Source organism: Acomys minous, assembly GCF_964271855.1.
Source record: "Acomys minous genome assembly, chromosome: 12".
In the NCBI taxonomy this organism is placed as follows: Eukaryota; Metazoa; Chordata; class Mammalia; order Rodentia; family Muridae; genus Acomys; species Acomys minous.
This window is the reverse complement of record NC_140493.1, coordinates 93,474,141-93,499,625: the sequence shown is the minus strand read 5'-3', so window position 1 is coordinate 93,499,625 and position 25,485 is coordinate 93,474,141. Positions and strand designations below refer to the sequence as shown.

Genomic DNA, 25,485 nt, shown 5'->3' with positions numbered 1-25,485 from the left:
CACGTATTAACACGGGAGCATACACACACAAGTAAGTAAATAAAATATTTAGGCCAGGTTTTGGTGCCACACATCTTTAATCCCTTGGGACTGGGATTACAGATGGTTGTGAGCCTGGGTACTGTGAGTGCTGGGAATTGAACCTGAGTCCTCTGGGAAAGTTCCTCCTCCTCCTCCTTCTCTTCTTTCTCCTCCTCCTCCTCTTCTTTTGGGACAGGGTTTCTCTGTATAGCCTTAGCTGTCCTGGAACTCACTCTGCAGACCAAGCTGCCCTCAAGCTCAGAGATCCACCTGCCTCTGCCTCCCAGAGTGCTGGGATTACAGGCGTGCGCTACCCCACTCGGCATCAAAGCAGTGTTCTCTCTCTCCAGCTTTGTGGGGAGATATTATGATACAAGATATTTTGATTATATATTTTTAGGTGAAGGAAAGACTGACCGAAATAGGACAATCACGTGTGAGTAAAACAAGAACTTAGAGCCCACAGGTATTTGGGGTTTCGGTAAAATGCGAGTCATCAGAATGAAGAAATTCTAGGCTGGCTTAAAAAAACTTTGGTGCGTTGCCTAATAAAAGTCAACTAGGCATCTGTGGCTCCAGAAGATTCCCTCACAGCCTTTGCTTTCCTCTGACAGCGCCACCTAGCCAAGTGTCGAACTAGGGCTTGCTCCACCTTAGCCAAAGCACACACCTGCGAAGTAGGAAGCCCAGGTGATCCACAAGCTGAGTGCGCACGCGCACGGAGGGGAGGCGCGGGGCGTGGTCGCGGCGTAGGGGCGTGGCCGTAGCGCGCAGGCGTCCTAGTGGCGGGTCCCTGCGTCTCAGGATGGAGGGTGAGTGAGTAAACAAGCCGGGGCTGGGTGGTGAGGCCGGTCTTTGGCGTGGTGTGGCGCCGACGCCTCCGGGGCGGGAGAGTCGAAGAGAGATGAGGAAGCCGGTGAGAGGAAGCTGTGAGGGTCACGGCCATTGCCTGGCCCGGGGTAGCGCGACGCAGGGGTGCCCGTCCCGAGTGTTGTGGGACCCGGGGCGAGAGCGCGTGCGAGCTGCTTGGGGTCGCGTTGCGGAGGAGGCGCGACGGGGGCGGGCCCGGCTGGTGGCCTGTGGGAACGTGGGTGGACCGTGGCGCCCGCAGGGGACCCTGACTCTTGTAATCAGGAGGGCCGGGGTTGAGCTTGCTGGGGCTTTGGGTGATGTTGAGGAAGGAAGAGATGGCCAGGCCGAGAGGACGCCGAGGTGAGCGAGGTTGTTTAGGACACCCGAGTGTAGGAGTCGAAATCTCCAGGGTCCCGCGGCGCCTCCAGAACAAGTTCCTGGACCTTGTCACTGATCTAGCCCTCCAATTCCGGCTTTGAAGGAGGGTTCACCTTCAAACTGGGGCTGTCTCTCCCGTCCCCAGAAATGCTCTTGGAAAATGAATGTGTCCTGAAGTAAGAGGCAAGGTGTTACATTTGAGACATACTTGTCCAGGAAGTAAATGTGGGACAGAACTTTAAAAGGATAAAAAAATAAAAAAGGGATTTAATTATTTTATGCGTGTGAGGGTTTTGCCTGTGTGTATATGTGTGTACTACCTGTGTGCCTGGTACCAGGGGCATCGAGCCGAGGGTGGTTATGTACCACTATGTGGGTGCAGGGAACTGAACCCATCCGTGTTCTAGGCAAGAGCAACAAGTGTTCTTAGCCACTGAGGCGTCTTTCCAGCCGGTGGGACAAGCTTACTTAGATAAAAGTGACCACTGAGATGGTGACGGCGGTGGAGCACAAGGGAGAGCGTGGATGCAAGTGGATGTTAGTGCTGGGGGATGGGGAAGCAGATGGTGAGGTTTTGAAGGTAACCCAGGTTTGTATACAGAGTAGCCAAAGTATAGAACCTGTTCCTTGGGAAAAACTAGTCAAGGAACACGAAAATTGGACATGTACAGGGACTACATTGAAAATATAGGTTGTTTTTTTTTTTTGTACCTGTGCTACATGATGCCTCAAAATAGGAAATCTTCCACCGAATGAATTTTTTTGTTTTCGTTTTTGAAACAAGTTTTCCTACATAGCTCTGGCTGTCCTGGAACTCTTCATGTAGACCAGGCAGGCCTCAAGCCTGGCTCCCCCTCCCCCCCAAGACCCATCCCTCACAGGGTTTCTCTGTAGCCTTGGCTGTCCTGAACTCCTAGAGATCAGCCTGCCTCTGCCTCCGCCTGCGCCTCCTCCTCCGGCCCCGCCTCCGCCTCTGCCTCCGCCTCCGCCTCCGCCTCCGGGGCGTGTACACTCAGCCTGCCCAAAGAAGGGCAATGAATGTTTTTCCAGCTTGAAAAGTTATGAATTCCACCAGCATTTTGTTTTTTTGGGGGGTTTGTTTGTTTTTTGCTGTTCTTGTTTTTTGAGACGAGGTTTCTCTATGTAAGAGCTGTTTATCCTGGACTCTCTTTGGACCAGGCTGGCCGAACTCACAGCGATCCGCCTCCGGCTGGTTCCTCAGTGCTGGGATTACAGGCGTGCATCACCACGCCCAGCTCCGGCATTTTATCTTTTGAGAAACCTGTTTTTAGCCTTGGAGACCCAGTTGTGACACTGAAAGGGAGATGGCCAGTTCCTACAGGAGCGAGCGCATGTTAGGAGGCAGAGGTTATAACATGGAGTCAGCGTGTGGCCACTCAGGCTTTGAATCCTGAGGCACTTGCACAGTGGAGGCAGGAAACTCGGGAGTTCAAGGCCAGCCAGCGTGGCCCACCTGGAAACCTTGTCTCAAAACCACAAGAGTATGTAAAAATGGAACAAAAAACCATCTGTAGAAATGCTAAGTCGGAGCCAGGTGTGGTGGGGGCGCGCCTTTAGTCCCAGCACTCAGGAGGCAGAGGCCAGCGCATCTCTTGAGTTCCGGGCCACTCTGGTCTACAGTAGAGGCCTGTTGTGCTCAGAACCCAAACCTATGATATGCAAATACTTGGGAGAAGTAGAAAGATGTCTTGGTATCCAGCCGTTTGACCTTAGTACCTGTCACTGTCACCTACGATGTGTTGGATTGCATTTATATCTGTCTTGGCATACAGACTGCTTGCGGCCTCAGGTTGGACACATCTTTACAAATACAAACTGTGCTTGGCATCTTTATTTTTTTGTTTTTCGACACAAGTGTTTCTCTGTGTATCCTTGGCTGTCTTGCACTTGCTTTGTAGACCAGGCTGTTCTTGAACTCACAGGGATCGGCTTGCCTCTGTCTTTTGAGTGCTGGGATTAAAGATGTGCACCATGTGCTTGGTATCTTTTTTTTTTTTTTTTAAGTTTTATTTATTACTTATACAATATTCTGCCTGCATGTATGCCAGCAGGCCAGAAGAGGGAACCAGATCACATTATAGATGGTTGTGAGCCACCATGTGGTTGCTGGGAATTGAACTCATGACCTTTGGAAGAACAAGCAGTGCTCTCTTAACCACTGAGCCATCTCTCCAGCCAATGCTTGGTATCTTAGTTGAAGATTCTGTCCCATTTGTTTCTTGCCTTATGGCTGATTTTAGCACAGATGTTCGTGAAACTTAGAATAATGACTTTTTTGTTGTTTTGTTTTGTTTTTTGAGACACGGTTTCTCTGTGTAGCCTTAGCTGGCCTGGACTCTCTTTGTAGACCAGGCTGGCCTGGAACTCCCAGATCCACCTGCCTCTGCAGAGCTTAAAGGCATGCACCACCACACCGGGCTATGTATTACCTGGTATCTATCTACCTATCAATCAATTTATCTACTATAAATTGAAGATGCAAAACCAAGGGTTTGGAAAGAGGGCTCAGCTCTTGAGCGTTTGTTGCTTTTGTAGAGGATCCTGATTTGGTCCCTTACCCCAGTTCCAGAGGATCAGACTGACAGTCTTTTCTGAGCTCTAAGGGCACTGGCCCCCCACAGCACACATACATTCATGTAGAGCTAACACATAAAAATAAATCTAAAAGTAAATTTTAATTAAAAATGAAGAAACAAGCCAGACAGTGGTGTGGCGCACACTTTTAATCCCAGCACTCAGGAGGCAGAGGCAGACGGATCTTTGTGAGTCCAGGACAGCCAGGGCTACATGGAGAAACCCTCCCTGTCTCAAACAAAACAAAACTGAGATAGGGGTTGGAGAGATGGCTCAGTGGTTAAGAGCACTGACTGCTCTTCCAGAGGACCCAGGTTCACTTCCCAGCACCCACATGGTGCCTCACAACTGTTTGTAACTCCAATATCTGACACCCTCACACAGACATACACGCAGGCACAACACCAATGCACATAAAATAAAAATAAGTACATTATTTTTTAAAAACTGAGTTTGGGGGCTGGAGGGATGGCTCAGAGGTTAAGAGCACTGGCTGCTCTCTTTCAAAGGTCCTGAGTTCAATTCCCAGCAACCCCGTGGTGGTAATGAGTTCTGGTGCCCTCTTCTGGTGTACATGCAGGCAAAACACTGTGTATATATGATAAATAAACAAATAAATAAAACAGATCAGAAAATATTTAAATCTATAGTACCTTATGGCTCCAAAGCCTTTCTTACTTTGTTTCTGACTAGATTATTAAGTAGTGAAGGTGTGGTCTTTGCAGGGGTGTATGTTTTTGTTTTTCTTCTGTGGCAGGCTGTGGTAAGCACATGTTGTACTTTGCTTCTTGTTTTTCTTTGTGTGCACACATGAGCTCAGAGGAGATCCTTCAGGAGTAATCTCTCTCAACCCATGTGGGCTCCAGGGATGGAGCTGAAGTTTTTAGGCTTGGCAGCAAGAACCTTTGCTGGAACTTGGCAGTCTCAGCTGCAGTGTTAGGAGTGTACTTAGAACCTTATAATTTTTTAAATTTTTAATTAATTAATTAATTTTTATTTTTGTTTGCTTGTTTGTTTTTCGAGATAGGGTTTCTCTGTGTAGCCTTGGCTGTCCTAGACTAACTTTGTAGACCAGGTTGGCCTTGACTTACGGAGATCTGCCTGCCTCTGCCTCAAGGTGTGCACCACCACGTGTGGCAATATATTTTTATTTTATGTGTATTGGTGTTTTGCTTGCATGTATGTCTGTCTGTGAGGGTGTCAGATATTGGATTACAGACAGTTGTGAGCCACTATGTAAGTGCTGGGAGTTGAACCGGGGTCCTTTGGCTTTGGAAGAGCAGTCAGTGCTCTTAACTGCTGAGCCGTCTCTCCAGCCCCTTCATAATTTTTCAAAATATCTTTTTATTTGTTTATATGTACATGTGAGTGCAGGTGTCCTCTGAGGTCAGAAGAGGGTGTCAGACCTCCTAGACCTGGAGTTAGAGGTGGTTGTATGTGGGCACTGGGAACTGAACTCAGGTCCTCTGGAAGAGCAGCAAGTGGTCTTAGCCACTGAGGCATCCCTCCTGCTCCATGTGGTGTTCAGTTTGCATTTCCCAGTGACTAATGTGCTGAGTGCTTTGTGCAGCCGTTTGAAATACTGTTCTTTATTGAGCTGTTTTCTGGAGCTGAAGTTAATTATATGAAGGCTTAAGCCCCAAACAGTGTGTTTTGGGATCTCTGCAGTGTACATTGACCATAATGAAAGGCTTCTAATACTTAGCTGAAAAATAAAAGTGCTGATAGAACGTGCTAATAGCAACATTTTTATCTACCACCTCCTGTGCCTAGGATAGTTGACTGCATTGTTCCGCAAACCTGTTCTGAGTGCTCAATTGTTAGTTTGCTTTTCTTCTTCTTCACTTTGTTGTGATAACCAGTGAGTGGGATCCAGCTGCTATGCTATCATGTAGCTGTCCTTCAAGTGTTGTGTTTTATTTTTTTTAAGATTTATTTATTATGTATACAGTGTTTTGCCTGCATGTGTGCCTGCACACCAGAAGAGGGCTCCAGATCTCATTATAGATGGTTGTGAGCCACCATGTGGTTGCTGGGAATTGAATTCAGGGCCTATGGAAGAGCAGTCAGTGCTCTTAACCTCTGAGCCATCTCTCCAGCCCGTTGTGTTTTATTTTTATTTTATATATATGGATGCTTTGCCTGATAGCAAGGGAGGCCAGAAAAGGGCATCAGATCCTCTGTGGCTGGAGGTACAGATGGTTGTGAGCTGCCATGTAGCCTCTGGGAACAGAACTCAGGCTCCCTTGGGCAGCATCCAGTGCTCTTAACTGCTGAGCCATCTCTCTAGTCATTTCAAGTGATTTTTAAAAAATCATACCTGTCTGTTTCTACATAATCTTTTCATTTCTTTCTACATTCTGTGAGGGACATAGAAGACACATCAAAAGGCCAAGTGAAATAAATACTGGATCATGGACATGCAAGATCACATGTCACTTAAATTGTGAAAGGAAGAAGTGTGTATACTCCTTGCCAAGTGAAACACTTGAGAAAAATTTAAAATGGTACCATTAATTGTCAGATTATTCTGTTACCATCATCATCTCTCAATGGACTGTATGTAGGAGATAACATTTCAGTTATGAGCCTTCCTTTAATGAAAACACTGGCATTTTTCTGTGATAATTTCCTCTAAGAATTCTAAACACATACAATCACCACTACCACAACCATCATTCTCACTCTATCTTAACATCACAACCATCGTCCCCATCCCCATTACCACAACCATCACCCCCACCCCCCATTACCACAACCGTCACCCCTACCCCCATTACCACAACCATCACCCCTACCCCCCATTACCACAACCATCACCCCTACTCTCCATTACCACAACCATCACCCCTACCCCCCATTACCACAACCATCACCCCTACCCCCCATTACCACAACCATCACCCCTACCCCCCATTACCACAACCATCACCCCTACCCCCCATTACCACAACCATCACCCCTACCCCCCATTACCACAACCATCACCCCTACCCCCCATTACCACAACCATCACCCCTACCCCCCATTACCACAACCATCACCCCTACCCCCCATTACCACAACCATCACCCCTACCCCCCATTACCACAACCATCACCCCTACCCCCCATTACCACAACCATCACCCCTACCCCCCATTACCACAACCATCACCCCTACCCCCCATTACCACAACCATCACCCCTACCCCCCATTACCACAACCATCACCCCTACCCCCCATTACCACAACCATCACCCCTACCCCCCATTACCACAACCATCACCCCTACCCCTCATTACCACAACCATCACCCCTACCCCCCATTACCACAACCGTCACCCCTACCCCCCATTACCACAACCATCACCCCTACCCCCCATTACCACAACCGTCACCCCCACCCCCCATTACCACAACCGTCACCCCTACCCCCCATTACCACAACCGTCACCCCTACCCCCCATTACCACAACCGTCACCCCCACCCCCCATTACCACAACCGTCACCCCCACCCCCCATTACCACAACCGTCACCCCCACCCCCCATTACCACAACCGTCACCCCCACCCCCCATTACCACAACCGTCACCCCTACCCCCCATTACCACAACCGTCACCCCTACCCTCCATTACCACAACCGTCACCCCTACCCCCCATTACCACAACCATCACCCCTACCCCCCATTACCACAACCGTCACCCCTACCCCCCATTACCACAACCGTCACCCCTACCCCCCATTACCACAACCGTCACCCCTACCCCCCATTACCACAACCGTCACCCCTACCCCCCATTACCACAACCGTCACCCCTACCCCCCATTACCACAACCGTCACCCCTACCCCCCATTACCACAACTGTCACCTCTACCCCCCATTACCACAGCCATAATGAGCACTGGAGCAGCTGTCAGTTGAGTAGTTTTTCCCATTCCTGGCCTCCAGTTTCAGTTGGATAGAGTGATCTGTTCTGAGCTTACTGTTTCAAAATATGGAGCATTCCTGTAATCCTTGCTCTTGGAAGGCTGCTTCAGAAGGACATTGAGTTTAAAGCTAGCCTGGGCTACAAAGCAAGACTTCTCTAAAAATTAAAAAAAACAACAAAAAAACAGAGAGGGGTGGGATTGGGAGGGGAGAATGTGTGGTTGAGGAGTAAAAGCAATGACAACCACGTTTGTTAAAGGAGGCTGTGTGTTGTAACTTAACATTTAGGTCATTTGGCTAAATTTATTGGGCGAAAGCTGGGCGAAGTGGTACATGAGGTAGGTGGATCTCTGTGAGTTTGAGGCCAGCCTGGTCTACAAAGCAAGTCCAGGACAGCCAAGGCTACACAGAGAAACCCTGTCTCAAAAATACTTATAGACATATATATGTATGTGTGTGCATCTTATATATGTATATTCACATGTATGGTGGTGCCTGCACGTGTGTATGTGCACCGTGTATGTGTTTGGTGCCTGTGGAGGTCCTCTGCAAGAGCAGCAAGTGCTCTTTACTGTTGAGCTAAATAACTCTGTAGCCCCAGAAGGATAGAATTTTGAATGCAAGCAACTTTCTAAATAAACAGTGTCAAGTATCATTGAGACTTGACTTAATATGCAAAATGGTGGCAGAGTCCATGAAGTCCTCTGGTTCTGGAGGAGCGTCCCGCTCAGGGGCTCAGTGTCTGAGCATGTCACTTGAGGTCAATCTATTTTTATTCTCTCGCTAAAAAGAGAACAACCACTTGATAAACACTTCTTTTTACCCTTAGGTCTTGCCATTCATCTGAAGAACAGAGACAGGTTATAAAATCTAAAATTTCCTGCTGCATTCCGTGAGGTAAGTAGAGCAGATCACAGTAAATTCTCTAAATTTTCCAACTATAATTGAGCTCCGCCCTCAAAAGAAAGATCCAGGGGCTGGAGAGATGGCTCAGAGGTTAAGAACCCTGTCTGTTCTTCCAGAGGTCCTGAGTTCAAGTCCCTGCAAACATGGTGGCTCACAACCATCTATGATGAGATCTGGTGCCCTCTTCTGGTGTGCAGGTGTACATGCAGGCAGAGCACTGTATTCATAATAAATAAATCTTAAAAAAAGAAAGATCCAGTATAGTGGGTGTCCATAGGCCTGCTGCTGGCTTGACATGAGATTGTTCTGTTGTCATGTTGTACTTTCATTACTAGGCAGTTTGTATTGTAGGTGGATTTTTCTTCCAAGCTTGTGAGTGTGAACTTGGATTTGGTAAAAACATTCCTCTTCCCTTGGGGCTGGAGGGATGGCTCAGCAAAGAGCACTGGTTGCTCTTCCAGAGTACCTGGTTTCTAGTCCATAGGACGGCGTATACCTGTCTGTAACTCCAGTTCCAGGGGATCTGAACCCCGCCCCCAACAACAACATTGCACAGAAAAAACAAACAAAATTAAAAAACATTTTTAAAAAAAGAGAGATTAATTTATTATGTATACAGTGTTCTGCCTGCATGTAACACCTGCAGGGCAGAAGAGCCACTAGATCTCATTATAGATGGTTGTGAGCCACCATGTGGGTGTTTTGTTTTATGAGACAGTTTTGCTATGTAGCTCAGGCTTGCCTGGAACTTGCTTTGTGGAACAGGCTGGCTCTTCCTGCCTCTGTCACCCAAGTGATGAGATTATAGACATTTTCTATAATGGGGGACAACTTTTATGTTTGTTTCTGTTGCAGTGCTAGGCTAGAGCCTAGAGCCACACAAGTTAACCATGATCACGAGGCGTGAGCTGCACCATGCCACTCCAGTACAAAATATAAAACAAGTCACTAAAGGATGACAGGCACTGAAACTTTCCATACTGAGACCAGAAGTTACTCCTGCAAGTCTGTTTTCAGTTGAAAAAAAAATTCAATTTATTTATTTATTATGTATGTATACTCGCACTCCATAAGAGGCCATCAGATCACATCATAGAAGGTTATGAGCTACCACGTGGTTGCTGGGAATTGAACTCAGGACCTCTGGAAGAACAGCCAGTGCTCTCAACCTCTGAGCCATCTCTCCAGCCCCCTTCAGTTGAAATTTTAAACTCATGTATTTGGGCTTTCAGATGCGCCGCACCCATCTGAGTTTGAGGAAGCCTTCCTTTCCAGGTGATCATGTGCTGTTTGTCTCAGCTGTTTCTCTGAGTCCAGGAAAATGGATATAGCCAGCCCCCCAACTTCCAAATGCATCACATACTGGAAAAGAAAAGTGAAATCTGAGTACATGCGGCTTCGGCAGCTTAAACGGCTCCAGGCAAACATGGGAGCAAAGGTAAAAATGGTTCTCACTAGTGATGTTGCCGATATGTGTTTCTCCAAAAGGCTTCTGGGGCTTTCCCTTTGTGACCTTCGTTGACTCCTGACAGTCTGCCTTGGCTTTGCTAGGCTCTGTATGTGGCAAATTTTGCAAAGGTTCAAGAAAAAACCCAGATCCTCAATGAAGATTGGAAGAAACTCCGTGTGCAGCCTGTCCAGCCGATGAAGCCTGTGAGTGGGCACCCGTTCCTGAAGAAGGTACTTTGGAGTGTTGCGCGGTCCTTCCTTCCTTCTTGGACCGGAAGTTATAAAGTTGAAAACTAACCATTTTGTATATGGTCCTCCTCAATGAATTAGTATAATTGTGACTTTCTCACAAAACATTTATTTTTTTCTAAGCTACATGACATCCTGTTTTGTGCCGGATGTACTTAGATAATAGGAAATGAATTCTCTAGGTAGTAGACAGGTACTGATCCGAGGCGCCGCCTTACGTTTGTTGGTTTAATAAATTGAATTATAAATTTAAAAAGCATATTCTGGCTGGGCATAGTGATACATGACTTTAAAACCCAATTCAGGAAGTAGAGGCAGCAGGAATAAGGAGTTTGAGGTTGGCCTTGTCCACATAGTAAACGAGGTTACCCAGGCTACTGGGAGCCTGCCCTTAAAAGGGAAAAAGACTGTTCTTAGCTTCATAAAGAGGTAACGCTGTTTTTTGAGACGGTATCTCTGTGTAATCTTGGCTGTCCTAGACTTGCTTTGTAGGCCAGGCTGGCCTCAAACTCACAGAGATCTGCCTGTCTCTGCCTCCCTGAGTGCTGAGATTACAGGTGTGCACCAGTGTGCCAGACTTGGTAATAGTTTAAATACAAAAAGACGATGGTGTGGGGCTGGAGAGGTGGCTCAGTGGTTAAGAGCACTGATTACTCTTCCAGAGGTCCTGAGTTCAATTCCCAGCAACCACATGATGGCTCACAACCATCTATAATGTGATCTAATGTGCATTGTATACATAACAAATAAATAAATCTTAAAAAAAAAAAAAGACGACGGTGTTATGAGACCAATGATCATTCATTCCCAGAGCAGGATATAACTAATTTGTGTACCACTTTGCTTCCCTGTGCACTGTCCCCATCACCTGTGCAGCTATATCCAAAGTGTAGATCTTTTAGAAAACACTCCTGGAGCTGGGTGTGGTGGCAGAGACAGGTGGATCGCTATGAGTTCGAGGCCAGCCTGGTCTACAAAGGGAGTCCAGGAGGCCAAGGCTACACAGAGAAACCCTGTCTCAAAAAACCAAAATAAATAAATAAATAAAATAAATCTAAAAAGAATTAAAAGAACACAGGGATGGGGGTGTGACTTGGTTGAGTGCTTGCCCAGTACACATGAAACCCCAGGTTTGAGATTAAGCATGAAACTGGCATGGGGACACACATCTGCAATCTTGGCCCACAAGGGGGACAAAAGGTTAGAAAAACACCGGGATCATTTTGGAAGGAAACTGGTATGTCTCTTAGAGTTTTGTTCTGTAACCTGGCCTCAAACCCACTGCATTTCTGCCTCAGCCCAAGTGTTGGGATCATAGGCATGGAGCCATCATGGCTGACCTACAGTGATTCTCTCTTGAGCTGTGTGCTTACTTGTGTCTCTGTGTCACTGTTTTTCTTTCAGTGTACCATAGAGAGCATGTTTCCAGGTTTTGCCAGCCAGAATATGTTGATGAGGTCTCTGAACACTGTGGCATTGGTTCCCATCATGTATTCCTGGTCTCCTCTGCAGCAGAACTTCATGGTCTGTATTGAAAACGCTGTGGCAGTTGTTTAAACCGTGTTGACATTGTGTGCTGGTCTATGTGAGCTTCTCCTAGGGCAAGCTTGGACCTACAGAGCAGAAGGCTGCTATAACTCACTTGCTCTAAAGTGATAACAGACTTACAGGCCGCTGAGAGGCTCAGCAGATGCAGGCACCTGCCACCCATCTGCCCCGACAACCTGAGTTTGTCTCCAGGACCCACGTGCTAGGTGTACAAAGCTGACTCTTCCAAGATTCCTTTGGCCTCCACATATATGCAAGAGCACACACACACACCACACAGGTTGCTTTATCCTATTAGAAACTCTCTAAAATATACTCTGATTGCTGCTTTTTTTTTTTTTTTAAAAACCACACAGGCCAAGACTCCCAACTTTCTCATTACTTTGACCAACTTTGTAATATTAGTCACAGCTAAATATGGCTGAATCAGACCCTTGAGGCTTAAGCAGGTTGCCAGCCCTGCTGATGGAGCAAGTCTTTTGTAATTCTCTCATGGTGAGGTGCTTTGAAGTCAGCCAAGAGTGCAGAGGTGGCTACGGATAACTGTGGTTTATCCTGACTCTTGTTAGGGTCACTGCTGTGGTCACCTCTCCTCTAATGCTGCTGTTGCTCGTCATCTGTCCACCGAGAGCATGCTGCTGTCTGCACTAGGATACTGTCTCCAGTTGGGAATCTGCTCTCAGAGTCAGACTCCCTTGAGTGATTTTGCTTGATCCCTGGGGATTTAGGGATAACTAGGTTGGCAATGGGATGTAGCTTAGTGCTAGAGTGTGTGCTTAGCCCTGGTGTGTATCTGCAGTCTGCTGGACACCCTTCTCTCCACCCACAAACATCCAGAGCCTGTGTTGACACGAGTTATAACCATAGTATTTATTATGGGGAAGAGGATGTTTATAGAGTACCTCAAATTTTATGGTTGCTTTAATCAAATTCTCGGCGTTGTTGGAAATAACATTGCTGATGTCAAGGTAAGCATTTAGTGGTTAATAATGACTGAACTGTTTTTTTCCCCCTACGAGCAGCATTGTCCCTTTTGTTTGAGGTTTTGTTGGCAAAACAAAATGGCTAGTCTTTAAAATAGAGGTAGGAAATTCTGTGTCTACAGAGATTTTTTTTTTAAATTAACAACTGGAAGCTAAATGAAAGAACAGCATAGTAGAAAGAAGAGAGGCTTGTGGGACGAATCTGTGGTTTTCTGCAGGTGGAAGATGAGACGGTTTTGTGCAATATCCCCTACATGGGTGACGAGGTGAAGGAAGAAGACGAGACGTTCATCGAGGAGCTGATTAATAACTATGATGGCAAAGTCCACGGTGAAGAAGGTAGTGACCCTGAGCTCGCTGCGAGAAGATTCGGCTAGCATACGTCCACCTTTGTTATGTCCTATCCCTGAGAGTGCATGCCAAAGAGTATTCCAGGGTGATTATGTGACTTGGGATTAGGATTTTTAAAAAAGATTTATTTATTTATTTATTATGCATACAATGTTCTTGCTGCATGTTTGCCTGCAGACCAGAAGAGGGCACCAGATCTCATCATAGATGGTTGTGAACCACCATGTGGTTGCTGGGAATTGAACTTCACACCTCTGGAAGAGCAGGCAGTGTTCTTAACCTCCAGCCCAGAGATTAGGATTTTTATATTTATTTAAAATATTCCAGGGGCCGGGCATGGTGGTGCATGCCTTTAATCCGAGTACTCAGAGGCAGAGGCAGGAGGATCTTTCATGAGTTCTGAGGCCAGCCTCAGCCTGGTTTACAAAGTGAGTCTATGACAGCCAAGCTACACAGAGAAACCTTGTCTCAAAAAATAAAATAAAATATCCCAGTTAAATTTCAAAATGAACTGGGTCATAAGAAGAATTGCCTAGTGATCAGTGGCTAGAGAGTGTTTATTGAACTGAATTTAATTTTTGACATTTTCCATAAGTTCATCAGTGGCCATTTTGGTTTTTTTTTTCTCCTTTTCTCTGAGACAGCATTGGGCATGTCATCTGTTATACTGCTGTGATTCAAGTGTCTTTTGGATGTCTCAGAAATTTGCTTAAATATCCTTATTTTATAAAAGCAAAACAATTTAACTTAGCTGTAATTCTTTTTCTTTTTAAAGATTTACTTATTTTTATCTCTGAGCGCTCTGCCTGCATGTATACCTACCTGCCAGAAGAGGGCATCAGACAGACAGTTGTGGGCCACCATGTGATTCCTGGGGATTGAACTCAGGACCTCTGGAAGAGCGGTGCTCATAACTGCTGAGCCATCTCTCCAGCCCCTTTTAACCATTCTGTTAAGATGTTTGCTTGCTTTGTGGGTATGATTGTTTTGCTTGCATGAATGTCTGAACACCAGAGAAGGCAGCGGGTTACAGAAGGTGGTGAGGAGCTGTGTGAGTGCTGGGACCTGGTCCTCTTAACCTCTGAGTGCTTTCTCTAGCCCCCTAGTGTAATTCCTGTTTAAAATGAAAAAACAAACAAACAAACAAAGCACATTTAATTTGAGGGTGCAGTCCACAAACGCCACAGTGTGGGTATGAGGTCAGAGAGTTAATTCTCTCCTTTTCCCCATGTGGGTGTGAAGGATTGAACTCAGGTCATCTGACCTGGCAGCAAGTGCCTTTACCCAGTGAGCCATCCTGCCTCTTAGTTGTAATTGTAGAAAATGTTATCAGTGAATAAAAAGTAGGAAGAGGAGCTGGCCATGGTGGCACACCCTTATAATCCTAGCCACTCGGGAGGCTGCGGTGGGGTGAGGGGCGGCAGGGGGATGGCAAATTGAAAGCCTGCTTAAGGTTTTAGAGGATGCTCAATGGCAGCCTAGTGAGACTTGTCTCAAATCAGAAAAAGGACTGGGAATATAGCTCAGTGATTGAGTGTACGCCTCCCTTGCCCACAGTCCTGAGTTCAGTCCTCACTACCAAGGAAAGCAGTGGGGAGAAGAGGACCTCCTGAGTATGCCAGCCTACCTAGTACTGGACAGCCTGCCTGCTCTTGGCAGTTGTGGGTGCTATTTTGCCAACATTCAAATATACACCCACAGCACCCTCTAGTGTTCAAATACATTATTTCAAGTTGCAGTATAACTCATTGTGATTTAGAAAAGTATCTTGATTAAGAGAACTCACTATTGATACCTTAGCACAAAGCTAAGCAATTTTTCACTTTGTTGTTACTTTTCTGCCTTGCTTGTCGTTGGTGGCACACCTTTGCTGTTGTTGAGAATTTGTGGTGGTGTTTGGTGTTTGGAGACAGAATTCTCTGTTTAACAGTCCTGGCTGTCCTGGAATTTGCTATAGAACCTCTCTCTCTCGTTTCTCAGGTGCTGGGATTAAAGGTTTGTGCCACTATGCTTGGCTTGCTGTTGAGTTTTTTTGTTGTTGTTTTGTTTGTTTTCGTTTTTTGAGGCTGGGTTTCTCTATGTACTCTTGGCTGTCCTGGACTTGCTTTGTAGACTAGGCTAGCCTTGAACTCAGAGATCTGCCTGCCTCTGCCTCTGCCTCTGCCTCTGCAGTGCTGGGATTACAGACGTGTACCACTGAGCCCAGCTGAAAGTAACTTTTGTTTATTTGTTTTTGGTGACAGGATTTCTCTGTGTAGTCTTGGCTGTCCTGGAACTCAGTCTGTAGACCAGGCTGGCCTCCAACTCATAGAGCGCTGCCTGCCTCTGCTTCCTGAGTGCAGAGGCTAAAGGCCTGCATCACTACCACCTGGTGGCTGTTGAGATTTTTTAACAGTAAATACAGTGTTAACAGTGACCACAGAAGTGAAATAGTCCAATAAGAATATTGGACTCCAGCTGGGTTTTCTATTTAGCTAGCTAACTGTTATAGTTGATAGAGCTACTAATCAAGTGATATGTTATATACCTAGATTCAGGAGTGAATGGAAGAAAACCTTCCTAAGTGCTGGGGATGTGGCTCAGTTAAAGTGCCTGCACTGCATAAATCAAGACATGGTGGGCTGGAGAGGTGGCTCAGAGGTTAAGAGCACTGTCTGCTCTTCCGAAGGTCCTGAGTTCAATTCCCAGTAACCACATGGTGGCTCATAGCCATCTACAATGAGATGTGGTGCCCTCATCTGGCAGGCAGGCCCACATGAAGACAGGATGTTGTATATATAATAAATAAATCTTTAAAAAAGAAAAGGCCAAGGGGGCTGGAGAGATGGCTCAGTGGTTAAGAGCACTGTCTGTTCTTCCAGATGTCCTGAGTTCAATTCCCAGCAACCACATGGTAGCCCACAGCCATCTGTAATGTGATCTGGTGCCCTCTTCTGGCATGCTGGTGTACATGCAGACAGAGCACTGTATACATAATAAATAAACAAATAAATCTTTAAAAAAAAAAAAGGACAAGGGCAACTCCTCCCTCCCCCAACAAGGTTTCACTGTGTAGCCTTGGCTGTCTTGGACTTGCTTTGTAGACCAGGCTGACCTTGAATTCCCAGCGATCTGCCTGCCTCTGCCTCCCAAGTGCTGGGATTAAGGGGTGCTCCACCATACCCAGCTTCCAAGGCATGGTAATTTACACCTGGAGTCAAGGCATTCTAGCTAGTTTAGGATACAGGAAACCCTGCCTTTTTTAGTTATTTTGAGACAGGGTCTCAGTATGTAGTTCCGACTGTCCTAGAACTCAGAGATCATCTGCCTCTGCTTCCCAAGTGCTGGGTTTAAAGGTGTGTACTACCACACCTTGCAAGACCCTGTCTTTTTTTTTTTTTTTTGATATGCGCATTGGTGTCTTACCTGCATGTCTGTCTGTCTGTGAGGATGCCTGGTCCCCTGGAACCAGAGTCACAGACAGTGTAAGCTGTTGTGTGGGTGCTGGGAATTGAACTCAGGTCCTCTGGAAAGAGCAGTGCTCTTAACTGCTGAGCAGTCTCTCTAGCCCCAAAACCCTGTCTTAAAGGAAACAGGAAGAAGGAGGGGGGGGGGAGGAGAGAGAGAGAGAAGCAAAACCCTACCTAGGAAGATGAGTGGAATGCTCACCTTTCTAATCCTCGTGTCTCAGAGATGATCCCTGGGTCTGTGCTGATCAGCGATGCTGTTTTCCTGGAGCTGGTAGATGCCCTCAACCAGCACTCAGATGATGAAGAGGACGGGCACAATGACACCTCAGATGGAAAGCAAGATGACAGCAAGGAAGACCTGCCGGTAACAAGGAAGCGGAAACGCCTTGCTATGGAAGGTGCACAGCTCTGCTCCCATTACTGTTTTGAAATTGACAGGGACAGAGAAGAAGGGAAAACTTGAAAAATCTATTGCTCCTTAAGAGCCATTTATGCTTCTCATTGGTCCACTTAAAAGAAGCGCGTGGTTGTTAGCTGATCGCTTCAGCTGCCTGCCTGTGAGCCAGCCAGAGAGTCGAGTGGAAGAACTACAATAACCACTGTCATTAGCTTCTAGTCCTAATGTGCTTGGAAAATCTGGGAAGATGTAAAGGAGAAAATAAGATTACACCACAACCTTGTTACATAGGAATAATCAGATTATTCCTTGTAGGTTTTAAATTGTACATATATAAATCAGCATGCTCAAACAAAATTGAGATTGTGTGGGTGCGTGATACAAACTTTTATCTTCTTAACTTAATTTTCTGAATATTTTCCATGTCACCAGTATTTAATTTAATACTACTGGGCTGAGGAGATGGCTCAGTGGTTGAAGTCTTGATCTGGAAGCATAAGGGCCGGAGTCTAGTTACCCAGAACCCATGAAAATGCAGGTTCTATCATCCCAGCCTTAAAAGGTGCAGCCAGGGGGCTGGAGAGATGGCTCAGAGGTTAAGAGCACGGGCTGCTCTTCCAGAGGGCCTGAGTTTAATTCCCAGCAACCACATGGTGGCTCACAACCATCTATAATGAGATCTAATGTCCTCTTCTGGCCTGCAGGTGTACATGTAGATGGAGATTGTATATATAATAAACAAAATAAAACCTTTAAAAAAAATTGTTACTTTAAAAAAAAAAAAGGTGCAACTGGGACCCCCCCAGGACAAGCTGGCTGGTGAGACTATCCAAGCTGGCAAAGCCGAGGCCGGTGAGTTAGGTAGAAGGGCAGTAGGGGAAAACAGTTCCAGACAAAGCTTTGAATTGCTCTGTTGTACCGTGCTGTTTAACTGTATGTCCAGGGACAGCATGTCTTCCGGTGAAAGAGGCCCGGAGCCGCTCTTGTTTGTGGGATCCGTCTACCTTCAGCTCTGTAGACTTGGTTATCAGGAGTAGCTGACGTTTGGATGAGCACAGCAGCTCTAATCTCTGTGCTGCAACAAAGGGAAACCTTCAAACAGCTTTGCGGGCACTCAGGAGTTTACTGTCGTCATTTCCCATTCAGGCAACAAGAAGAGCTCCAAGAAACAGTTTCCAAATGACATGATCTTCAGCGCCATTGCTTCCATGTTCCCTGAGAATGGTGTCCCCGATGACATGAAGGAGAGGTGAGGAAAGCTGATCCACTCAGGCTGTACCCCAGGTTTGTGAACAAATGCATATCCAAGCCCAGTTTTTGATTAATAAAAGCCCTGTTGACGGTGAGTGTGCGTCCTCAGCCCTGGGGAGTGACAGCAGCACTGTGCTTATGCTTAGGCCCAGCCCTGCAGAGTGAATTCCAGTGGTTTGTCCACGCAGTTGTTGACCATCTCCTGACCCAGCAAGCCTAGAAACACCACCAGTCCTCCCTTGGCAGGGCATGCCTGCGTGCTGATTCCCCTTGCTGCAGGGGAGAGTTTCCTAGAGAGAAATCCTCTCCTTTCTTACAGGTATCGAGAACTAACGGAGATGTCAGACCCCAATGCACTTCCCCCTCAGTGCACACCCAACATCGACGGCCCCAATGCCAAGTCAGTGCAGCGGGAGCAGTCTCTGCACTCTTTCCACACCCTTTTCTGCCGGCGCTGTTTTAAATACGACTGCTTCCTTCACCGTGAGTGGGGCTGCTCTGTTTGAAGTGTCCCCCCCCCCCCATACCCCAACCCCTTCCCTGTGTTTTGCTTTACTGTGTGGAGTGCCTAGCTTCTGCTTTATAGAGGAGCATTTCTGTTTTTATTTGCTCAGTGACAGTGTGATGTGGTTTGCAGGACAGGTATGACCTAATTAAGCACCGTGATTCTCCCAGGTGCCTCCTGGTTTGAAAGGATTGTGTCGCTAAATTTTGTGTACCTTGCCAGTCACCTATTATTTGGAATTCAACACCTGCCATAGCTCCTTAACTCAGTTTTCTTGCTCCTTCTCATGTCAAAAGGAAACACTACCGCCTTTTCTTTTCCAGCTTTCCACGCCACTCCTAATGTATATAAACGCAAGAACAAAGAAATCAAGATTGAGCCAGAACCATGTGGCACAGACTGCTTCCTTTTGCTGGTAGGTTCTTAAGCTTTTCTGTTTAAAGTTGATCAGGAAATAAATGGTCCTTGAACTTTGGAGCACAAGGTAAGTGAGTCAGCCCCATTGCACTGCAGATGCTCCCCAGACACGGTAGAATGGTGTAGTCTTTTAGGGGTGATGGAGTAAGATCTGATAAACATTAATAAAGGATTTTCTGCTTTTAATATTACCTACTTAGATTTCAGAGTCAGACACTGTTACATTTGGAACAGAGAGGCTGTCCCTACATGCTGGTGCTAGAGTACTTGGGCTCAGTCCCCAGCACAATCAAAGAAAAATTCTGGAGCAGAGTGTGTCCTGTATATTCTATTTTCTTTGCTGTCTCTGTAAATACAGTCATAGAACGACACACGAAGGGAACTGTTCTTGTGTCCAACCTCATTATCCACTCCCACACACACACAGCCTTTTATGGCTGCAGAAATCCTGTGCATCGAAAGGGAACAGGCTAGTTACATTCTGGACCCACATCTGCTTGCTTGTCACACAAAAGCCAAGGCCTAGAAGAGAAGAAAGAATTGGTGGGAAGGGAATCATTTTGATACAACAGCTAGATATCTCAAGCTGGGGGGTGGTGGCGCACGCCTTTAATCCCAGCACGTGGGAGGCAGAGGCAGGTGGATTGCTGTGAGTTCCAGTCTAGCCTGGTCTACAAAGCGAGTCCATGACAGCCAAGGCTATGCACACAGAGAAACCCTGTCTCGAAAACTGCCTCCCCAAAAAAGATCCCATCTTGCTGGATGTTGGGGTACATCCCTTTAATGCCAGCACTCAGGAGGCAGAGACAGGCAGATCTCCTAAGTTTGAGGCCAACCTGGTCTACAGAGCGACTTCTAGGACAGCCAAGGCTACACAGGCTTAAAGGGAGGGGATAAAGAAATGGGCAGGAAGATAATAGATATATTACTTTTTTTTTTTTTTGAGACAGGGTTTCTCTGTGTAGCCTTGCCTGTCCTGGACTGCCTTTGTAGACCACGTTGACCTCGAACTCACAGCAATCCACCTGCCTCTGCCTCCCAAATGCTGGGATTAAAGGCGTGCGCCACCATACCCGGTAGATATATTACTTCTAACCTTCAGAGTAATACATGTGGTCTCTGAGGTGATGCACAGTACTAAACAGTAAGGAGTTTGTATGTCTGCATGTTATCTGGTGGTCACAGGTGTTCTGGATTCTGTACGTGCAAAAAAAGATTATTAGCAGGTTTTTTTTTTTTAAGATTTATTTCTTTTTTTTTTCCTTTTTTTTTTAAAGTGACTTATTTATTCATTAAATGTATGAGAGCTCTATCTGCATGTATACCTGCATGCCAGAAGAGGGCATCAAATTCCAATATAGATTGTTGCGAGTCACCATGTGGTTGCTGGGAATTGAACTCAGGACCTCTGGAAAGAGCAGCCAGTGCTCTTAACCTCTGAGCCATCTCTCCAGCCCCCAAGATTTATTTCTTTATTATGTATATAGTGTTCTGCCTGCATGTACACCTGCACACCAGAAGAGGGCATCAGATCTCATCATAGATGGTTGTGAGCCACCATGTGTTTGCTGGGAATTGAACTCAGGACCTCTGGAAGAGCAGCCAGTGCTCTTAACCTCTGAGCCATGTCTCTAGCCCCTAATGTCTTTTTGTTGTTATTGTTTTGTTTGTTTTACTTTTTGAAACAGGGTTTCTCTCTGTAGCTTTGGCTGTCCTGGACTAGCTTTGTAGACGGTGCTGGCCTCGAACTCACAGTGATCCGCCTGACTCTTAACTCCCGAGTGCTGGGATTACAGGTGTGCACCACTGCACTGGTTAGCAGTTAATATCTTAATTATTCTCTTTAGGATTTAGAATGTAGGGCAAAGGAAGGTGAAGTAACTCAGGGCAGAGGGAGAGGAAGCAAAGGTAACCTCCCAGGCCAGCCGCTAACAGGGGCCACCTTGCACTTCTTTGCTGCCAGCCCTTCATTCATTCTGGCTGCTAAATTCTAAGTGGGAGCAAAGATGGAGGGTTGGGGATGGAAAGGCTTTGACGTGGGGAAGTGTGTGACATTCTGCTGTATCATTGGTGTGTGTGATACTTTGAATCCTGAGTAGGCTCCCATTGTTGTCATTATTAGCGTTAGTTCTGATTTTAAAATTATTCCAAAGATAAGTCTGTTTACAGATGACATCTGAGAAATAGACTGGAAAGCCCCCCCCCCCTTTTTTTTTTTTTTTGGTCTTTTTTGTTTTGTTTTTTCGAGACAGGGTTTCAACACTGTAGCCTTGGCTGTCCTGGACTCCCTTTGTAGAACAAGCTGACCTTGAACTCACAGAGATCCACCTGCCTCTGCCTCCCAAGTGCTGGGATTACAGATGTGCGCCATTAGCCCAGCGACATGCTGCTTTTGTTTTGTTTTGTTTTGTTTTTTTTTTAAGATTTATTTATTAGGAATACAATGTTCTGCCTGTATGTGTGCCCACCTGCCAGAAGAGGGCACCAGATCTCGTTATAGATGGTTGTGAGCCACCATGTGGTTGCTGGGAAATGAACTCAGGACCTCTGGAAGAGTATACAGTGCTCTTAACCTCTGAGCCATCTCTCCAGCCCCCGACATACTGCTTTTAAACCTCAGTAATCTACATGGTTTATGTGAGGTGTTCCACAAAACTGAACAATAATAGAATTTTATACATACTGATGTTACCTGGAGGTCATCAGATGTTCTTGGGTTCTATCAGTCTACAGCAAGATTAATAATTGCTTAAGATATGGTTTGTCTTTACACTTCAGCTGCTAGGGAGGGGAGGGGGAGTACTGGGTGTTTGGGGTTTCTCCTTGTAGCCTTGGCTGTCCTGGACTCAGATCAGAGAGTGCCACTATGGCTGGGAATTCTGTTTTTAAAAAATCTCAATCATTCTATTTTACTAATGAAGACTCAGGAGCCAGATGCTGGGGTGAAAGTCTGCTAGTTCAGTGAGGCAGAGAAAGCGCCCAACAGATCTTCCTCAGAAGGGATCGCTCCTTCTCCCACATTGTCTCAAAAATCCCTCAAACTGAATGTCCCTCCCTTCTTCCCGTGCATCTCTCTGTCTGTCCTGACTTCCTCCTCTTTCCCTGTGTTCAAGCCCTGTCATCTGGTTGTTTGCTCTACCTCTTTTTTTTTTCTTTTTTCTTTTTTTCTTTTTTTCTTGTTTTTTCGAGACAGGGTTTCTCTGTGTAGCCTTGGCTGTCCTGGACTCGCTTTGTAGACCAGGCTGGCCTCGTTGCTCTACCTCTTGGTATTTAATCCTGTTTACAATATTTGAGCAGAAAGCTCTTGGATTAAGGGTGTGTGCTAAGGCTGAGCCACACCATAACTAGAAACAGGTTTTTCCAGTAAAAACAAACAAACAAGCACAATTTCAGGGTTTGTAGTGTGATCAAATATCCTGCAGTATTTTCCCTTTTTTTTTTTTTTTTTTTTGGTCTAAATAAAAAGGAAAGATTTGCCGGGTGTGGTGGTGCATACCTTTAATCCCAGCACTCTGGAGGCAGAGGCAGGCTGATCACTGAGTTCGAGGCCAGCCTGGTCAACATAGCAAGTCCAGGACAGCCAAGGCTACACAGAGAAACCCTCTCTCAAAAAACCAAACCAAACAAACAAAGGAAATATTTTAACTAACACAGCAATGAAGCTGTTTTTGCCAAGCTTTCCACAATGTCCAGCTTAGTTGTATTTGGCAGTTTTAGGATTAAGGGTTTTGTTTTGTTTTGTTTTAGTTTTTCTAGACAGGGCCTTGTGTAGCCTTAGCTGTTCTAGACTCACTTTATAGACCAGGCTGGCCTGGAACTCACATCGATCCTCCAGGTGCTGGGATTAAAGGTGTGCGCCACCACTTCTGGCAGAATTAAGTATTTTTGAGTTGAAAGTTCTGTAAAATGTTTGTGTCAGCAATTTGAATGTCCTGAGCAGTTTGTAGTCCAAAGCGGATATTCGGGTGGTGTGTGTCAGTTTAGTGGTAACCCTGGCTAGGCAGAGCGCAGCAGTCAGCCCGGAGATGTGCACTGTTGGCACAGAACCTGGCAGCAGAAGAGGCGTGGGGCGGTTTTGTCCAGAGGTTGGCGTTACCACAGTCCAGGTGGATTTGTGGTTGCAGGGCCGCATCGTTTTCTTGGAGACCTTAAAAGTACTGTTAGGAATGGTTCCAGGTTACTGTAGAATGTATTGTAGAATATTCAGCAGATCTCCAAAAGATTTGAAGACCACTATTAAGTACATCCAAGGAACACAAAATTAACTCCTACTTACCAAAAGATTATGAAATTAGTGGCAATAGAATGGTCCCTTATTTTTTTTATTTCCTGTGTCCCATACCAGGTGGCTCATCTGAAATGAGACAGAGATTTTAGCTTTTCCTTTAACAAGTGTGCCTGGGTTTTGAGGAGAGAGCCACACTCCAAACCTAAAACCAGCTTTAACTTTAATTGAATTGGGCCACATAAAAACTGTCACTTATGTTTGTCGAGGGCCACAGAGACAAGCACGTGGGAATCTGCCGTGGGCAGGCCAGCTGTGTGGAGGCGAGAAGGAAGAGAGCCCTGGCTGGGGGTGTCCATGTCCTCATGTCTGCATCAGGTGGCTGTGTGGTGGGCGGGGCTGGCCAGTAGTGTGACGTGGTGGCGTTAGTCCGGGGTTTGAGTCCGAGTTTCAGGCTGGGCTTCTGGAGGTAGGTGATACCACTTAGCCAGTTTACTCTCTTGCTTGGGACAAGTGTCCTGTGTTTACCCCCACCCCCACTCCTGCTCCCAGATATTTCACTTGCCCAGTGGTCTCCAGATTCTTTAGTTGGATGTTTTTTATTCTCTGGAAAGATAAAAGCAAAACCCTGGCTCAACCTTAACTCTGGGGTGGGGTGGAGGGATTCCTTTTCTGGCAGGCTAAATCTTTCCTAGGGCAAAATGTTTTTTTGTAACAGAAAAAGTGTTTTGTTTTGTTTTTTAATTGAAATTTTAAGAATTCTTTTGCTTGGTGGTTATGGCACATGATTGTAATTTCAGTGAGTTCAAAACCAGCCCAGTCTACCAAGTGAGTCCAGGACAGCCAAGGCTACACAGAGAAATCCTGTCTCAAAAAACCAAAAAAAAGTTTAAAATTCTTTTGAAAATTTGACACTAAATATACCTTAGTATGTGTGGATAAATAGACCTGTATTCCCCCTTCTCTTTATGTATAAATTCAAGGTTTAAGTGTACTTACTTTTAGATCACAAAGGACATTCACTTTGAATTTCAGCCTGCCTTTTGCAAACAGTTTTTAACTGTAAATCACTGTGATTTCTATGTGCCTGCTTCTACCTCCCAAGTGCTGGGATTAAAGGCATACCCCTCCGATTGCTGGGATTAAAGCCTGAACCTTCTAATAGTTATTTCCGTATGGTTGTCCTGGTTTAATTTGGTTCCCCATTTCCCCTTATTTTTAGTGTTGGGGTAAACTTTCAAGTTTTTCAAATGTGTAATCTACCATTTTTGTTGACTTATTCTAAAATTTGTTCCCTAGCAATTTTTTTTTAAAGATTTATTTATTATATATGCAGTGTTCTGCCTGCATGTACGCCTGCACTCCAGAAGAGGACAGCAGATCTTATTCTAGATGGTGGGAATTGAACTCAGGACTTTTGGAAAAACATCCAGTGCTCTTAACCTCTGCACCATCCCTGGAAATTTTTAATATTCTAGTCTTAATCAAACAGGATACCGATTTGTCCACTGTTTCATTATTTTCAGCCATTTTGTCTGTATGAACTACATAAAATTGATGTCTTTGCTAAGTTTTCTAGGTTTTGCCATTTCCACTCACACCTCCCATGAGCAGACATCTTTGCCACTTAGCTACCAGTTGTGGTTTTCCATTTTGATGTCCATATAGCTGTACCATTGCACACGCACCAGGAAGTGCAGAAGAGAGAGATTGTCCTTTTGCTTTCCTGGTTTTGTCTCATAGCCAAGAGTGCTGCGATGATCTTGTGGTTCCTTCCTCAGTGTTGGCCACTCCATCCCCCGTCTTTTTTGTTTGTTTGTTTGTTTGTTTGTTTGTTTGTTTGTTTTTCGAGACAGGGTTTCTCTGTGTAGCCTTGTCTGTCCTGGACTCACTTTGTAGACCAGGCTGGCCTCGAACTCACAATGATCCACCTGCCTCTGCCTCCCGAGTGCTGGGATTAAAGGCGTGCGCCACTACTCCATCCCCCATCTTTA

At 45.8% G+C, this 25,485-nt stretch overlaps 1 protein-coding gene across 10 annotated transcripts in view; it reads left to right on the top strand.

The window, feature by feature from the left end:
* The first annotated feature begins 737 nt into the window (after positions 1–737).
* The window catches only part of EZH1 (enhancer of zeste 1 polycomb repressive complex 2 subunit), a 39,563-nt gene continuing 14,815 nt past the window's right edge, over positions 738–25,485 (top strand). For 3 of the 10 annotated variants that reach the window (XM_084748795.1, XM_084748787.1, XM_084748786.1), the window contains exons 1-10: positions 738–833; positions 8,591–8,658; positions 9,900–10,105; positions 10,219–10,347; positions 11,770–11,889; positions 13,115–13,235; positions 16,918–17,094; positions 18,240–18,342; positions 18,664–18,827; positions 19,173–19,264. In XM_084748795.1, the coding sequence (XP_084604921.1) occupies positions 9,989–10,105; positions 10,219–10,347; positions 11,770–11,889; positions 13,115–13,235; positions 16,918–17,094; positions 18,240–18,342; positions 18,664–18,827; positions 19,173–19,264 (1,023 nt within the window). In that variant the 5' untranslated portion in view covers positions 738–833; positions 8,591–8,658; positions 9,900–9,988. Of the gene's footprint in view, positions 938–8,590; positions 8,659–9,899; positions 10,106–10,218; positions 10,348–11,769; positions 11,890–13,114; positions 13,236–16,917; positions 17,095–18,239; positions 18,343–18,663; positions 18,828–19,172; positions 19,265–25,485 lie in introns of all 10 variants that reach the window. The other 7 variants (XM_084748793.1, XM_084748790.1, XM_084748789.1 and 4 more) reach the window with 7 other exon arrangements.